The sequence below is a fragment of the Schistocerca americana genome, chromosome 4, assembly GCF_021461395.2.
Source record: "Schistocerca americana isolate TAMUIC-IGC-003095 chromosome 4, iqSchAmer2.1, whole genome shotgun sequence".
NCBI classification, from domain to species: domain Eukaryota; kingdom Metazoa; phylum Arthropoda; class Insecta; order Orthoptera; family Acrididae; genus Schistocerca; species Schistocerca americana.
Genome location: NC_060122.1, coordinates 373,854,050 through 373,873,175, shown reverse-complemented (window position 1 = coordinate 373,873,175; position 19,126 = coordinate 373,854,050). Strand labels below are relative to the sequence as shown.

At 42.8% G+C, this 19,126-nt stretch overlaps 1 protein-coding gene across 1 annotated transcript in view; it reads right to left on the bottom strand.

Moving 5' to 3' along the window:
* Nucleotides 1-19,126, bottom strand: part of LOC124613005 (lachesin-like) — a 539,970-nt gene that overhangs the window by 36,600 nt on the left and 484,244 nt on the right. Inside the window, exon 7 of the mRNA XM_047141558.1 lies at nucleotides 14,279-14,428. Within this exon, the coding sequence (XP_046997514.1) occupies nucleotides 14,279-14,428 (150 nt within the window). The remainder of the gene's footprint in view (nucleotides 1-14,278; nucleotides 14,429-19,126) is intronic.

Genomic DNA, 19,126 nt, shown 5'->3' with positions numbered 1-19,126 from the left:
CCGATACCCCAGGAGCAACAGTGTCCCAAATTTGCTGGGAAGTGGCGGTGCGGTCCCCTACGGCACTGCGTAGGATCCTACGGTCTTGGCGTGCATCCGTGCGTCGCTGCGGTCCGGTCCCAGGTCGACGGGCACGTGCACCTTCCGCCGACCACTGGCGACAACATCGATGTACTGTGGAGACCTCACGCCCCACGTGTTGAGCAATTCGGCGGTACGTCCACCCGGCCTCCCGCATGCCCACTATACGCCCTCGCTCAAAGTCCGTCAACTGCACATACGGTTCACGTCCACGCTGTCGCGGCATGCTACCAGTGTTAAAGACTGCGATGGAGCTCCGTATGCCACGGCAAACTGGCTGACACTGACGGCGGCGGTGCACAAATGCTGCGCAGCTAGCGCCATTCGACGGCCAACACCACGGTTCCTGGTGTGTCCGCTGTGCCGTGCGTGTGATCATTGCTTGTACAGCCCTCTCGCAGTGTCCGGAGCAAGTATGGTGGGTCTGACACACCGGTGTCAATGTGTTCTTTTTTCCATTTCCAGGAGTGTACTTTAAGAATCGACGTCCTGACACTTAAATCTATACTCGATGTTAACAAATTTTTCTTCTTCGGAAACGCTTTCCTTGCCGTTGCCAGTCTACATTTTATATCCTCTCTACTTCGACCATCATTTCAAAAATGTGTATACAAAATGGCAGTGCCTGTGTTATTAAGAAGTACGGTGTAGTGTTCCTTCGGACACGCATAAGTATGTGGAGGCTCATAGTTCTTAATTACATAGGTACTGCTACTTCGTACTTATTCGCCAATACCGGGCCCTCGACTCTCAAAAATATGTCCTTCCTGGACGGAAATATGCCGTATGTACGAGTGCAGGTTGTGACGCATTGAGAACGACATATGGTCGTTTGGGTCTGGGCGTGATTCGTTCTCGGAATGAAGCGGTCAGGGCGACCGCTCGTGTAAAACGGGAAATCTGTGTTCGAGTCCAGATCTGGCACAAATGTTCTTTGTCATCACTCCAATATACAGCCGATAGATGTTCATATTCGTAACTGCGAATACGTTTCCCGTGACAATATGTACGACAGAACAATTCAGCATGAGCAATTATTTATCATCCAGGATGATGAAATGATATAGGTTGACTGATAAAGTTATGACTGCAGAATTACGTATCTGTAGCTAATCGATGCTAAAATTGTGATTATAAGTCTGCCTTGGGTATTTATTTATACTACGCAGTGAACTTGCAAGAAATTATCAGTTATTTTGTCATACTACACTGATGAACCCTTCATCAGGCGTTCAGAAAGCATCCATTCAATGTAGTTTCAATATCACCGAAGAGTAGGCATCCTCAGACCATGTCAAAGGTATCTTTGCAGCATGCAGTGCAACGTCACAACCGTCGATCCCAACACGTTATAGGACAAATGAAGATGTAAATGAAGGGCTTTCCTATGAATCAAAGTATGAAGTGCAGTTCCCGACATAAAATAGGATGAGTTAGTGTTATTTTACTGGTACATAAAGGTAGGAAAAGCTACTGCGTTACAGGAAGTACTATCCGGGTGCTACAAATCAGTAAATTCAGTGAATATTGTAACATGATTATGAATCCGAGTCTTTTTTATTAAGGATACAAAGGAATACTGTAAAATATACACAAATATCCAAACCTCTTTTTTCTGCGTCCTAATGATTAGCATTCGCCGTTAGGGAATATTTTGCTGATAGTCGGCACTAGAGCATCAGCTCACTACGCTGTTAATGGATAAGAGAACATAGAGACCCCGCAGATTCGGCAACACTTTGCGCTAATAATTTTTTGTAGAAATTCAGATTTACTTACACGTTCTTTGACAGTTCGGTAAACATAAACATTTTGTAACTTTTTAAGACAATACGCAGACTGAAAATAAAAATGTGGAGGACTGGAAGTGCTAACACCTGTGCGTTGCAGATCATCGACAGTTCCTACAGCACAATTGGTGGCAGACATATCGTATGGTATACTGATGACAGTTCACGCATCTGCGTGTTCTTTTAATACTGAAATATAGCTTCGGTGCATTATCCAAGAAAAGTCTCGTCATGAACGTCTCTACGGTGGAGGCTGAAATTTCCTCGTGTGAGATACCTTTAGGAGGAGCTTGTTAGATTCTTCCGGTCGTTTGTCGCGACTACTTGCGGAAGATACGTCATGTTCTCTCCAAGGAGTGGGATCTTTATTTCTCCAGGCTATGGTGCGAAGAAGCTATTTTGCTCTGCTATGAAAAACCGACGTTCAGTTTCGCTCCAAAAGAGAAAGACGCATTCAGACTACTAGTTAGGCAAGCATTCCGTTACCATAAGCGTTTGTCACTTAATATGAGTTAGTATTACGAATATGCCTTATCTGCAACTAGGGCGGTATTTTGCGATGATGACGATCTTGACCGTTAGGTCCAGTAAGGATAAATTAGCCACTTAATTTCCGACAGCGTATTTAATACACATACAAGGCCGTTAGAAACAGCCTGAAAAACATGTAAGGGTGCTGCAGGTTAGATTGCACTGAGAAATCATTGTTAAGAAAAGAATTTCCGAGTTAATTAGCTTTGAAGGTATCCCATCAGGTCGTTGCGCTTGCCAATTCAAGCGGCCCGTCAGAGATGATGTTTCCAAACGTATTCTTCGTTTGGTTTCCAAAAACCAAACAAGAGATGGCCATGAACTTGGGACAGTATTAATGATAGAACACGAAGCAACACAGCACACTGTAATCTGCAACACAATTACAAACTTTTCAAACTGTTTATGAGTACGGAAACTCCCCATCGCACCCCTCACAGACTTAGTGGTAATTAGTGAAAAAATGGTGCAGTGGACAACCCGTAGGAAACTCAACAAAGATCAAGCATGGAAACAAGAAGACGGTGTACTGAACACTGAAAAAGAAGCAAAGTAGTGCCAGTCAACGTTCCAAGCTCAAGATATGCAACATCGAGCAAATTATTAGTGCCACCGCATCTTGGTTTTGTGGTACGGTGTCGGACTGCGACGCGGGAGATGCGTGTTCAAATCTCTCGGCATTTGCTGGAAGTTTTAATTTTTTGCTTTAACATGAAGAAATCTGCGACTGTGGCTCTTAAAATGCTGAGTAAGACCAATGGTGAGGGAATTATTACTAGATGAACGTGCAGAGAATGTTTTCAACGCTTTAAGAACGGTGATTTTGATGTCGAAGACCGACATGACGGCGAAAGACAGAACGTTTTCGTAGCTACTGAAACAGACGAGGACACCCACAGGACGTCGCTATCGAAAGCAATTGATGCTTTGGAGCCCAGCATTAAAACAGAAACGGTCACAATACAGCGATAGACAAGTGAAGCTAATTTTGCAGCAGGTCAGTGCTGGACTCCATGTCGCAAAGCCCGTCAAAATATACATGGAAACGTTGAAATGAGAAATCCGATCCCTACGGCCGTATTCCCCATACGTTGCTCTCTCTGTCTACCACCTTTTTCGATCAATTGCTTACAATATTGCTGACCAGCACTTCCGATCAAATTCAAAATTGAAACGATTCATGGATCCCCACAAAAGACGCCCAGTTCTTCCACCACGGGATTCGTATGCTATCCACAAGATGAGATAATGTAGTTGCCAGGGATTCGCAATACTACTAATCATCATTTTTTGTAAGTTTTTCACGATAAAGCCCCGAACTTCGAGAAAAAACGGTGAAAGCAAAGTTGTAGACCTAGTAGATGGAATTATAGCTGCATTAAATACTATAAATTTAGCAGATGTCTCACTTATGTTATGTAAGTATTTAAATAAATGTCATATAAATACAGAGAATGTTAGGCCATTAATTGTGATAGTGAAAAACATATCGTATGGTATAAATACAGGCTGTGAGTTTCAATTTCATGGCGATGGGAGCATGTAATCCAAATTCTCTGACGCACTACACTGGAGTAAGCTATTCAAAATCGTATAAAACTGTACTAATTCTATTTACATACATATTTCTTCGACATTCATTCGATTCAATTTTATTCTGCGGAAGAAGAGCCCAGAAGGAAACACAGAATACCAAGGAAGGGAAATTTATTATTATTTGTTAGACCAGGGGATCTTGAAAATGAGCTTTCTTTGTGCATGCATAGGCTTCCACAGCCGTTGTCATTTTCAAGAAATTACTTCCTGGTATGTCACCCTGTTGTTATGTTGTACACTGTCGAGTCACATTATCGTGGTCACCTGTCAGATGCCTAACTAACCATCTTTTGCAGCTTGGACCGGTCCTAGACGTGTAGGTAGAGAGACAGAGAGGTTCCGGAACGTACCGAAAGAGATTTGGAGCCATGTCAACTCCAGTGGTGTGGCCAGCTGCGCTAGGTTGTTCGGCTGAGAGCTCATGGCGCGAACAAGCCGATCGAGGTGGTCCCACAGCGTCTCTATTGGGTTTAAATTCGGATGACTGGGTGGCAGAGGGTTACGGTAAACTCACCCTAGTGCTATTCGAACCGCGTACACTGCGAACTGTTTGACATGTTACATTGTCCTGCTGGTAGAGGCCATCGTGGCGACTAAACACAAACTGGTCCCCAAGGGTAGACGTTTACTTGTACTGACCGATGGTACCTTCGAGAATTATGAGATTAACCCAAGGAAAGCCACAAAAAAATTCTCTAGACCATAACGCTCCTTCCTTCGGCTTTGGGTTTACTTTCACACGTTTCACAACATACACGCCAACGGCCTTCTGTCTAATGGAGCATACAATGTGATTCAGCTGAAAAGGCCGCCTGTCACCATTCAGTATAACTCCTGTTGTGATACTGGCTTGCAAATTCCAGCCTTCGTCGCAAATGAACATTAGTCAGCATGGGTGCACGAACGGGCGCCTGTCGCGGAACCCCACACGCAGCAACGTTCGCTAAATGGTTGTTGAGGTGACACTGTCGGCAGCCCCATGCATCTGAGCAGTCGGTTCCTTAACAGTTGCAGTCTACTCGCTCCTACACTCTCCCCAGCCGCCGTTCATCCCTGTTAGAGGGGGTTGGGTTGTTTGGGGTAAGAGACCAATCTGCGAGGCCATCGGTCTCATCAGATTAGGGAAGGACGGGGAAGGAAGTCGGCCGTGCCCTTTCAAAGGAACCATCCGGGCATTTTCCTGGAGTGATTTAGGGAAATCACGGAAAACCTAAATCAGGATGGCCAGACGCGGGATTGAACTGTCGTTCTCCCGAATGCGGGTCCAGTGTGCTAACCACTGCGCCACCTCGCTCGGTACCCTGTCAGATATGGCCCGGTGTGCACCACAGTTGCATCGGCGCCGGTTTTGGATGGCGCCACTTTGCCATGCACTGTATACGCCAACTACGGCTGCACGCAAACTGTTTACAAACTTACTTGTTTCGGAAATGCTTCCACCAATGGCGCTAAAGCCAATGATCATACCCTTTTGGACGTCTGAAAAATCACTCCATTTCAGCATCACGACAACGACTTCACTGTTTTCCGCCTATCCCGACACACTTTATATGCCCACCACTCCTAGTGCTGCCACCTGCCGTCTGTAAGTGGTTATTGCACGTTGACGTTGCAGATATGTGGGATCACATTAATGCCACTGCGCCATGTATGTTCTGTAATAATTCGTGAGTCCAATAATTTTGAGGATTGTATTAATAAAAAGTAGAGAAAAGTTAAGGTGGAGGATTTCCCGCTTCAAATGTTCTACATAGTCTCCCTCTCCTGCGTAGAACGCGCCAATCGTTCATAAGCCATGTGAAACTGTTAGAAAAGTCGTCCTCTCGGATGCTGTTCAACTCACGTGTCAGGTCTTGAATATCCACTATGACGTCAAAGCATTGACCCTTCATGTGAAACCGAGCGAGGTGGCGCAGTGGTTAGCACACTGGACTCGCATTCGGGAGGACGGCGGTTCAATCACGCGTCCGGCCATCCTGATTTAGGTTTTCCGTGATTTCCCTAAATCGCTCCAGGCAAATGCCGGGATGGTTCCTCTGAAAGAGCACTGCCGGCTTCCTTCCCCGTCCTTCCCGAGACCGATGACCCCAAACAACCCCAACCCTTCACGTGTATTTCCGCACTTTGTCCTTTTGTGGTAGATTCATGTCAGCAACACTAAGTATCGTCACCAGCGACAAACTTTACACACTTTTTCGTTTCTTCCAAACACTCTGGAGAATGTGTTGAACACTTGACTTAGAGACGTTTTCATTGGGATTTGTGACACAGCAGCAGTGACATTCTGCAGCTGCACGTTCAGTACTTAATACTGCCTGCTTAAAACCGACTCGTTGAGTGCACATCTATCCTTTACACATTTTAGTTCACCCTGCTATTGTAGTTACTGCGCTGATGTTGCTTATCCGCCAGGAGTAAAATCAGCCTCGGAACACTGAACGGGCAGTGTATAATCCAATGTTTCGGCTACTGTTACGAGTGCATTAATCTGGGAAGTGTATTTATTAGTTTATATTTACCAGTTAATTATTAGTAGTTAATAGCTAATGTACGATCGCTTGGAAAAATTCTTTTGAAAGTGTGTCACATGAAACATGTCTAACAAAGAAAGAGAAAGAAAACCTGCGTCTTAATCTTAAAAAACTTGGCGATTTCCAACGATGCATATAAATTTGAAACTGTAATGGACGGAAGGACGCTGAATTTAGTTAAATTGTCCATGAAAAAGTCGTATGTAGTTATGTGTTACCTACCTGTTGTGATACTACACAGTTTCCATATCTTAGATCGTCCTTGACATAATTCTGTTGGGTTGGGTTGTTTGAGGAAGAGGCCAAACAGCGAGGTCATCGGCCTCATTGTATTAGGGAAGGATGGGAAAGGAAGTCGCCCGTGCCCTTTCAAAGGTACCATTCCAGCATTTGCCTGAAGCGATTTAGGGAAATCACGGAAAACCTAAATCAGGATGGCTGGACCATAATTCTGTGTCTGTGATGTAAAGAAGAATGCGTTACAGTTATGTTCTGGAAGCGAACGGTTACAGATGTATTTTCTGTGCAGCTCAGGTATGTGAGTGTTACTTTATAGTATACGTATTAAAAGTAATTGTGTATTTGTTTTTTTCTTAGCCCTCCATGTCAATTAATAGCCTAACAGTATAAGACATTTCGTGAAGAGATTCTTTTGGCCATCTGTCTTTCGTTTGTCGTAATGGCGCACAGGCATCCATTACGTAAAGATTCGAAATATTAATCATTTACGGTGTTTACCCAACAATACCAATACAGTAAATAGTTCAAAAATGGTTCAAATGGCTCTGAGCACTATGGGACTTAACATCTACGGTCATCAGTCCCCAGTAAATAGTTTCAAACAGTTTTACCAAATAGCTGAAATTCATTACATTAAAGCCAGACAGATTGCAGCTTAAATTTAACGGGGAATAAATTTCAAAGCTCTTGCCTGCTTCAGTGCTACAATCTTTGCTCGTAATATTGAGATATCTCTTCCTTGAAAAACTAAAATGAAATTAAATTTTATCAAATACTTAAATGCAGTTCATCTTTCAAATCAGGTCAGAACAGAATATTTTTATTAACACTGGAACAATACACCTACATAGGTGTTTATATCGTCCCTCTCCGTAGCATAGTTTTATACTGGGCAACTTCAATATGATTGTTTAAAAAGCTGTTTGTATGGTTTATGCTGGGAGCGTATTGGTATTGACAAGCGGACTTCCGCAAGGAATTAATTCAGTTTGTTTTTTGCCTAGTGGCGCATTTCATTGCCACCAATATACAAAGTTAGTCGTTCACACGAGCGATTATCAACACAAAGGAGAGATGGACTATATAGTAACCTGATGGACAGTTGCAACAGTGCCACAACGGTCACTAGAACAACACAAACATGTGCTGACATAACTGTAAAAGTTTCATCGGAGGTGCATCAGTTTTATTGCCTATGAAACGGGTATACAGTTTACATTACTAAGATCGCCAGCTAAAAAGAGTACAGTCAACTGAAACGTTAAGTTTCAAGGAGCATCGTCACATATTTTACTTGTTTAACTTAATACTGTGGTCGCCCAGTTTCCTACGTATTAAATTTCCTGCCCTAGTTTTCTAAAGGCTGCCTTGCCCTCTACGAGTGAATCAGATGACGAAGCTAGAAAGATGGCTGTACCTCATTCGCCGACGTCCACGCTCTCGTGCCGGCTCTGCATAAATTAGGAAATTTACTTCAGCATACAAAAAAAGGTAGCTTGTTTCACATTCTCCAGTAGGAGTCTGTCTGCTGTTTGCTTATCGTTTCATTTAAGGATCTAAACATTTTATGAGAATTTAGTGTACACAGGCACTGAAATACTGTTGAATTTCACCAAGCCTTCGTACTGTTTCAGAGTAAAAACAGTCTTTTATAAAGAAGACTGTTTATTCTGACATAATTCAAAACGGTTGCTGTATCACCATACGACAATGGAATGGAAAATTTTTTACCCTAGTATTGTAACCTTGGCAAAAATAAATTATATTGGTTGCAATATATTTCCGTGAAAATCATCCCAGTGAACGAAAGATATTTTCGTAGTAGAAGATTGTTTGTAAAAGTGCGCTGTATCACAGTTTTAAGAGTCTAGTCGAGTTTACAAAATATACATAGCTTCTTTTCCATTGTCCTTCTTTTCTTAATCTGATCACTAAGAATTATGGGGACAGCTGTTCGTTATCACGGAATTCGTAATGACTCTTTCAATGAAAAATTTATTTTAGAATTTGGCAACTTGATTTAAGAAAATAACTGCAAATATGGCTTTGTATTTGTTCCCCCTGGCGATTTACGTTTTGTTTATCTCTCTTAGAGCACGGGAAGTATGTTCATCCTGAACACCGTTTCCTTGGTAGTAATACCCAAAATTTGTGCAGCAATTAAGTGACAAAGGAAAGGATTTGGTTTTAGTAGTTTCCATTGTAAGGTCGAGTTGTAACTACAAACTTTGCAAGTGGTGCAAATTCAGACCACCATAAGAACGTTACGAAAAGAAGTCGTAATTAATTTTCAGTATTTAATTTCTTGTTAGAATTACGAAATTGCTATTTTTGGATTACATATGTACAAACAGATTTATACGCTCCGTCCCTGTTAGACGTCTCATATGTTTCCGCACCCTTACCTTTACAAAATTGCATGCACACGGTTTACATGTCATACTTTACGATTTCCTTTTTTTGACCCCTCGTAATTGTTATAATCTTCGTAGTTTCGTTTTAAATGATTCTCCTCAAACTGCGTAGCAGGACCGCACAAAGAAGGTAAATAGAGCCACTTTTTGGTATTCCACTCTTCCATAATATCCCATCAACCCTATGTAATGCATTATTGGTCAGCAGACGTAATGCGAAGGAGCCCGGCAGTACAAATAAACTGCCACCAACAGTAGAATGGGTCGCTTACGAGTGGTGAGTGACTTCGAACGTTGACTCGTCACTGGGTGTCACATGAATAATAAATCTATCAGGGACATTTCAGTTCTTTTAAAGCTGCCAGAACCGACTGTTATGGATGTGACTGTGAACTGGAAAAGCGAAGCAACAACCACAGCAAAAGCAAGACCAAGCAGACCTCATTTACTTACGGGCGGGGGCCATCGAGTATGGTGGATGGTGGTTGAAATCATCGGAAGGAATCACTCATTGGTTCCAGAGTACCACCAGCTAGCACAGTGTCTGTGCGTAGGTATAAAAGACAATGGGTTACAATGTGCGAGCAACTTCGCGCAAGCCACACGTTTCTGGAGTCACTGCTAAGCGGCGTCTAGGGTGGTGGAACGAGCGGCCCCATCTGGAGGTAGTATTACTGCAAACCAAATATTTGAGGGAAGAATCTGGCTATACCCTGCGGCAAATGCCTGGAGTCCGTTACTTGCCATCACGTGTAGTACCAACAGTGACTTGCGGAGGAGCTGGGGGGATATTTCTCGTTGGTTATGATGGGTTTCCGTTATTACGCTTAAGAAAACGCTAATTGTGGAACGATACGAATATATTTTACAGCAAAAACAGACATAATGTCTTATGGGATAACAGCAATCAGTGATTTTATAATGTTACTTTAAATCCGTCTTGATTGCAAATTTTTTTTATTATTCATATGACCGGTTTCGGTTCATTCAGAACCATCTTCAGATCTGTAAAAATAATTATACTAATTTACTATTTTTAATCCTGACAAGTACAGATTTTAGCTTTGACATCTACATATTTTAATTAAATATTTTTAATATAAAAAAGATCTACTGAATACAGTGTGTGCAAATGGAATGTAACAAATGTACCAGACGCCACCTGTCGGTAATAGTGTTATAATTAATGTAAATGACGTGCAGTCTGCCAATCAATTTTATGTGTCGTAGCATGTGAAAGTTGCTAAATTGGACGGGTTACTCCTTTAACTTAAATATCAGGTACGTTCTGGTACATTTGATGTTGATTAGATAGGATGAAAAAGATTTGATTTCGTGAAATAGTAAATTAGTATAATTATTTTTACAGATCTGAAGATGGTTCTGAATGAACCGAAACCGGTCATATGAATAATAAAAAAAATTTGCAATCAAGACGGATTTAAAGTAACATATTTTACAGCATTGTGTGCTGCGTACAGCAGAGGAACAATGCGGAGACGATGATTGTATTTGGATGACAATACAACCTGTCATAAAGCTGCATCTGTCTCGCAATTCTTGTCGACAATAACGTTCTCGAAATGGACTGGCCTGCCCAGACTCCTGATCTGAACGCAGCGGAACACATCTGAGATGAGTCGAAGCGTGGACTTCGCTGTAGACCCCAGCGTCCAGCATTACTGCCTTCTCTGGATGAACTGGCTGTCATTCCGCGACGAACAGTAAGACGCTTCATGGAAAGTATCCCCAGCAGAGTTCAAACCATCATAAAGGTGGAGAATGGACTCAACACTTATTAATCTCCACTGACATGTGTCCGGATACTTTTGATTAGATTACTTTCCACCTACAAATGAAGACGTGACATGCAAAACCGAAAATGTCCACTAAATGCAATTATTCACGGTCAAGATGAAAACTTATTTCAGGCATACATATGAATAAAAATGTCATATTACAATGCAGACGCCTTTACTATCTGCCAAAAGACAGTTTATATCAGCAAATCAAATCTACAACGAAAATACTTCTTTTTAAAAGTACATATACAGTTAAGGCTAACCTGACATTGACCTTCTTTTTCTGTGCGGATGCGCATGTATTGCCCAAAATCTTACGGGACACGGTAAGATTGTCTGCCGCGAGTAATGAATGTAATGGTCAGGGGCACTTCGAATGTGGTGTGTGGACATTAAGTTGGGAATGTGGGTCTCACGAGGAGCGTGCAAGGGATAAGTCCCTGCAGTTGCACTATCCTCTGTGCCCTCGGTGGCTCAGCGGACAGCCGGCACGGTAGCTCAGCGCGTTCGGTCAGAGAGCTGGCTGGTGTCTGTTATAAAAATCTGAGTGAAAGGATCAACAACGAACTACACTGGATATCACGTGACGTCCGCTGACACCAAATACAACGAACAATACCAAACAAAGTGCCAAAAAAAAAAAAAAAAAGGATGGATAGATCGTCTGCCTTGTAAGCAGGAGATCCCGGGTTCGAGTCTCGATCGGGGCACACATTTTCAACTGTCCCCGTTGATGTATATCAACGCCTGTCGGCAGCGTAGGGTTTTGATTTCATTATCATTACATTTAAATACTGACACGTTCTCATTTGCACGAACTATTAGGACATGTTTGGGTTTGAATGATTTTCAAAAGCAGGAATCTTGTATCTTTTTTCAAAATACCTTACGTCTTATTGTATAACACTTGGTATAATATATCATATTATATATTTGTAACGATTCTGTATGCCATATCACGGAAGAAATTATAAATGGGCAACTGTAAGTTGACATTCCTTTTCAGTGCATTACCGAGAATTCTGATTTTATTGTTGCTTCACAATTATCTAAGATATTGTCCGATACTATGATGCAACAATGGCATTACCTATAATTAGAAAGATTCCTTGAGGTAAGTGTTACATGTAAATAATTAAACCAGAATCATCCCCTAATCAATCACAAACAATTTCCTTTACCTCTCTGTTGAACGACATGCGTATACCGTCAATAACTGATGTGTATCAAGTTAAGTCCTCTTGACTTCGCCAGTTTTCTCCTAAAATAGGCGACAGGAAACCATCAACTTCTTTCTGCTTGCCATATGACATTAGATGGCTGAGAATTACATCAGCCTGTAGAATGCAGTTGCCTCCATATCAATAGAATCAATATAACTGTTTTCCATAGCTTCGTACGTGTATGTGAAAATTCGATTCGTTTCACTTATGTGATCTAAATTTGGTAAACAGTTAAATAGGCGTGATTTCAGTCTTTCTCGGCTTATTCCGCCGATGAATTGTTCTCGGGTTATCAGTCGAGTGGTGGCGTCGTCTTGTCGCAATGTTTCAATGAGTTTCGTCTTCTGGCGAAGTCACCAGAATATGATGGGTACGAAACTCATTAAAACGTTGCGACAAGACGATGCTACCACTCGGCTCATAATCGGAGAAGAATTCAACAGTTAGATAGGGATTACACCTCTATCGCTCTCCAATCTTCGCCAAGGTTTCTTACTTCACCCACTCTCTAGCAGACCTCATTATATTCCTCTTTTACTACAATTGTTGTCCTTTTTCGTAATAAATCTCTCTATACCAAAAACGCGGTCAGCAGGGAATGGTGTCCACTTAATTATTTACATTAGCACTATACAGTATTATTAGGAATGAATATACAAGCACAAACTGATGCTAACAATCACTTTTCGCTGAAAAATTTGGCCGTGACTGGAATGTAAATCACGTGACAGGAATCAGCGTCTCCTAACGCCAGTAATGGACTAGTTCTTATTTGCATGAAGTGTATATGTTGACAGGTTTGTGTTTGCTTTGAGCCCTGTCTTTTCATAGGTCTTTATCAAGGACCACGTTCGAATTCTTTAAAATTACGTGATAGATTTGGATTCTCCTTATCCTATGTGCGCCATTCCATTTCTTAAATTGTCCTTTTTTTTCAACTGTGGATATGTTCGGAACTGCGTGTCAACTCCTCAAATGTAATAATATTCTCCGACAAAGCAGTTTCGCAAGAAGAAGCCACGGACCGATATGAACTTCAACATAATTGTTTTTCTTTTATCGGATGATGTCCCAGCAGTTCCCTCTTTCTCTGCTGTCACAGCACTGTAGATGAGCGGAGGTGAACGATAATGGAACCTCCGATTTACTCGCCTTTTAACTTCATCTACTAAACACCCATACTGCAGTGAAATGTTGCATGTCCTCTCCCGCCCCCTCTACTCCACCCAATATCCCCCTCCGCTTGCTCACGCCACACTCCTATTCCTCAGCGACACAATAACTCCTTTCGTAGTAAAGGAGGTGTAGGGGGAGAGCATATTGCTCCGAACTGGCCGGGTAACCGGGTTCGCTGACAAACACTTCATCAGATATAGCTTTTCATTTGCAAGGAAGAATACTTTCCACGAAGAACATCAAATTATTTTTTACAGAATTCTGTGCCATCTATATCGTAACTCGATTTTTTTCTTAATAGTGTGGGCTCACTATCATAACGTTTGTTTTCTGCCACTTTACTCACAGATGATTTGGGGGGGGGGGGAGAGGGGGGGAGGTTGACGTAATGTACCGGCTCTTCTCTGTCTCATTCACCTACTGGAGTACACATCCTCTCCATTATTAAATGTATACACATTTCCATAATCATAATCATTTTATTGTGACCTTACATTTCAGCCGAGAGTCCATAGTTTGTAATTACTATCATATATACATTTACGAAGAGGCATAAAACGCGTGGCTGTGTCCAATGGTTACTACCAGTATACAGGCATTCAGAACTATTAGTTTATTGTCATTTTGTGTGTCATGCTAGTAACGATATTTGTTGAATAAACCATTGTTCCCGTAATTTGTCTTCAGAAGGATAAATTGGGAAAGGAAAGGGAGAGAGCAGTCGAAACGTCCTGCCAACAACGTCTTCACTGTGAGAAAGCCGTAGATAGTGTGTCGATGTCAATTCAATGATCACCGCTTTCACCGTTTATACTGCAAGGAGGTTGGAACCTTAACTTAAGCATCTCATTACGTTGTAATGGTACTACGCTACTTCCGCTGCGCTGTACGTACTGTAAATCCTGACTGTGCCCTCGGCGTCGCCGAGGGAGTTCTTGGAGACGCACTTGTAGTGGCCAAAGTCCGCCATGCTCATGACGCGTATCGTCAGCCTCATGTGCACCCGGTATGCGTCTTCTTCCAGCATGGGTTCGTACTTGCTTCCTGTTGGCAGACAAAATAATCAGCGATAACACAAACAGTTTACGATAACTAGCACTATTCATTTACAGGATCACATGTCAGACATCATGGGAGCGACTTTCAATTAGTAATGCAACACTTATTTTCTCGGCCACTTTCCCTTGAAAAAATGCTGAATTGGTTTTGGGACATCGCAGAGTTTCCTTCCTTCTACCTCTATAGTTTCATGAAGTTCCGATAGTTCGGACGCTATACTTAGTCTTCAAAATGGCGTCTGTAGCGGAGATGTGTTCCAAGCAAAGAGCTGTCATGCAGTTTGTTTTGGTTGAAAACCAAAGCATGTCTGATGTACATGGGCGCTTGCGGTATGTCTTCTGAGGCTTGGCAATGATCAAAAGCACGACGAGTCGTTGGGCGAGAAGTGTGTCATCGACGCAACAATGTCACGCAAACCTGTTCGTTCTCCCTCATGTCGGCCGCCACACATAGCTGTGACTCTTGCAATGCTGGAGCGCGCGAACACTTTCATTAGAGGCGATCGTCGGATTACAGTCAAACACATTGCTGTACGACTTGACGTCTCTGTTGGAAGCGCTGACAAACTCTTCCATGAGTTAGGGTGTGTGACTGCTGGATTTCTCGCCGCCTAACAGAAGACCATAAAGAGCAACGAAGGACGTCTCTGTGGAATTCCTTGTGCGTTACGAGGTTGGCCGTGAAAATTTTCTTTCGAACATCGTCACAGGCGATTAAAAATAGGTTTATCACTTCTAACCGAAAACAAAACGGCAATCCTTGGAGTAGCGCAACGCAACCTCTCCTCCGAAGAAAAACTTCAAAGTCTTAGCGGCACTCTTGTGGGACTCTGAACGAGTTATTCTGTTTGATATCCTTCCTCCCGGTGCAACGATCAATTCTGCAGTGTACTATGCTGCCCTCAAGAAAGTGGAGAAACGACTTCAGCGTGTTCGTCGTCATAAAAACGCAAACTAATTTCTTCTGCATGACATAGCAAGTCCTCAAATGAGTCTGCGCACCCTGGAGGAGCTGACATAACTTTGGTGGACTGTTCTTCTTCACTCACCTCACATCCCGGGACTCACGCCTTCCGAAGCACTCCGCGGGAAGCAGCACGTGCGTGACGGAGAGATTATATGCAGCAAGACGTTGGTTCCGACGTTCCCCAGTAGAGTGGTACCATGCGGGTGAAAAGGCCCTCCCAGTATGGTGGCCTAAGGTCGTCGCATTGAAAGGAGATTATGTGGAACAATAGAGTTCTGTAGTCGTAAAAGTGTGGAATAGTATGGTGTCTTGGAATCCTGAATAAAACCCACCTGCTTTCAGAAAAAAATGAGATGCGTTACTCATTGAATGCCCCTCATAGACTCTTTCACACAATTTGGTAACAGATTGCTTATACCAAAACAGGAAAAATTGTGTTAGCGTACGTATGAAAATTATTCATGTAATTTATTAGTAAAAGAACATTTATCAACGTTCTCCAGTCAGAGATTCACAACCAGTTATAACTATCCGGCTCTTGTTTCTACATTTACATGCATGCTCTGAATTTTTTCAGTAGATTAAAAACGTCATGGCACGGTTCAGGCTAGAAAGTAGCAGAAGTTTAAAATTAATATGTATTCTAGTCCACACTGCATCCAGCACGTCTTACAGGAGCTGTCAACAAAGTCTTTAGGCAGATATTATGTTCCCTAAATGTCACAAAATGTGCTAGCAAAAATTAGTCACAATGTTCGTATTATAGTTCCCCCCATAACGTGAATTATACGGTATCAGCTGTTAGAACGACAACAGTAGTGTTGGTTATGCATGATTGCGCATGTAACACTTCCGTTCGCCTTGATATAACTTTGTTATGAACAAAAATAGCACCTAGCATCACTATTATCTCGAAATCTTGTACACATTGTAGTCAATTTCAATTTAACCGCCTCCGTAACCGAGATCGCTAATGCACGTTTACGCTGTGCCGATCGAATCGGAAGTGGGCGGTTTGTATCTTGAATTAAATTCCCACTGACAGTATCTGGCCGGAAAGTGGAGAAGAGGTGATGGCTTAAAGTTACAGCTCACCAATGTGCGTGACTATGTGCTGAATTAAATTCCAAACCTCTCCGCATTGCCTCAGGAAATGAGGACACTGCTGATGGAGTTCCTTCAGTCTGATGGGATCCTCCTGGTGCTATGCAACAACGGTAGGCTATGTGCCGGCACTGGGTTTCACCCTCTCTCTTTTCTCAGCTTCTCATCTCACAGAACACAACAACAACACTACACTACACAGCCATTCACCACACTCACCTACACTCTGCAAATACACATACGACGTAACTCTCACATATCTCCAAGGACTGCAGAGGATAATGTTTGCGGAAAAGACCACCCTTTCCGACAGACAGCTCAACCCATCTCATGGAATTTCCCCGCTAACAATGCCATACGAAGTCCAGGTATAAACTTCCCAGCTGTAATACAACAAAGAGGAGAGAGTGTAATTAGATTCCTAAAATTAGGGTTAGCCTAGCAGCACGAATCCTTCCTAGTGCTTAGAAGACAGTGAGAGGCGTATTCATTCCGGAGCCAGGAATTATTAATCAGTTGAAGGCTAAGGATATGAGAGCGATCAATGTGTTCTCCTTTCTTCTCAAGACATAAGGCGAACTGATTAATGGGGACGTTAGGCAAAAGAGAATAACTGAGGGTCCTCTACATGTAAACCAACAGGCATATCAACCAGGCAACTCATATGAACCAGCACATACTGAGAAGGTGGAGAAAAATACACACTTTCAGGATAGAGCTCTCTGCATCTTTCTGGATGTCGAGGAGGCTTTTGGCTATATGACCTTCGAGTCGATGGTTAGAGCTGCGGAACAGAAGAGCATATGAAGGTGGATTGATACCATACTAAGTAGAAGAAAGGTAGAATCCACCATGATGAATTAGAAAATAGTGATCAACACTACCGGAGGGAGGGGGGGGGGTGGGGGGCAGTCGGCGTGGAGGGATCCTGATCCCATTACTGTGAAAACCAGTTGTAAATGGACTCATTGAAGGGTTAAATAGTAGAGGATACTTTTGCCAAGAATACGCAGCCGAATTAGTCATATTAATACTTGACAAAACTGTCACAGACCATAAAGGGGCATAAAACCGATTTAAGAGTTGGCCGCCAGAAAACTGTATTATTTACGAGGAAGCATATCCACCGGACGTACTGGTATTTAAAGCTCCTCGAGTATTGGTCTACCTATACAGGGGGTAGTGAGGTATGTAGGGGTAACCCTGGCTGGCTCTGAGCACTATGGAACTTAACTTCTGTGGTCATCAGTCCCCTAGAACTTAGAACTACTTAAACCTAACTAACCTAAGGACATCACACACATCCATTCCCGAGGCAGGATTCGAACCTGCGACCGTAGCAGTCGCGCGGTTCCGGACTGAGCGCCTTAACCGCGAGACCACCGCGGCCGGCGGGTAACCCTGGATGTGAAATTATCACGAATCTCTCGCATAAAGAATTTATTTCCCAATGCGAAAGATACTCTTAAGAACTTATGGTAAAACTAGGATCAAGGCCCCAGGAGTATGCATTGGAAATACACCGCTGTAATAATACCTTCGATAATTTATGGGACTCAATTATGGCGAAACAAAGTAGAACTGAAAGTGGCTGCAATGGAGCTTAGCTACAACAAGTGGAATAAGGAGCATAACCACTACTGGGGTGGAGACCATGCCCGCATTACACCTTTGAATTACAATGGAGGCAGCGGCACGGGCATACAGGTCAGAAACTGTAAATAACTAAATACCTTTAGCATATCCAGAATCTTACATAAATCTAGTAAATCTGGTAAATATAGCTATGGTCGGCGACATGTAGGCTGACCGTCCAGTAACTTCCAACTGCTTTAATAAACCCTTGAATATCCAGGCGGATATATCCGCTATCAGAGGAGAATTTGTGCAGGTGCTAAAGGGATCGTAGCATCTACGTTTACTCAGACAGCAAGCCGCTTTGCCCTTTCAGACCATGCAGTGATGTCAAAGTTTGTTGCAGACTGCAGTGGAGCCCTTGTGAGGGGAAGTGGAAGGAGCAGGGTAGCTGCTGTAGGTCCCTGGTCACTCTGAAATTTGTGACACTGATTAAGCTGATAGGCTGGCTAGGATAGGCACGGCGACTCCATTGGACCGAAACCTGCCCTAACCATCACTAAGAAGATGGAAGACTCAAAACTTCGTAGCTGTAACAGAAGGCAGAGCGTAGAATATTGGACTAAGATCCAAAAATAAAAATTTGGCAAGCTAATGATGCCAAAGCCATGTTTCAAGAGAAGTTCGGTAAGACTGAACTGGGGACAGGTTAAACTCATGGGAAGATTTATGACTGGCCATGGGAATCTTGGGAAACACCTCCATGCAGAGGGTGAAGTGTAAGAAACTCGTAAGTACGGCGAGGAGGACAAACCCACACCACACCTAATCTTCCAATGCGAAGCGCTGGAGGGCTAAAGACAGAATATTCTGGTCATTAAGTCATGAAGAAATCATTTCTAATAAGGAGGCAGTAAAAGGTCTCCTACTGCTCTTTAAGGACACCTGTTTGCTTGACTATAATCACAGGGGCGGAACCGCACAATTCGGTTTCAGTGAGGGCAATAATGGGCAAGACTAATGTTGATTTGCCTCCCT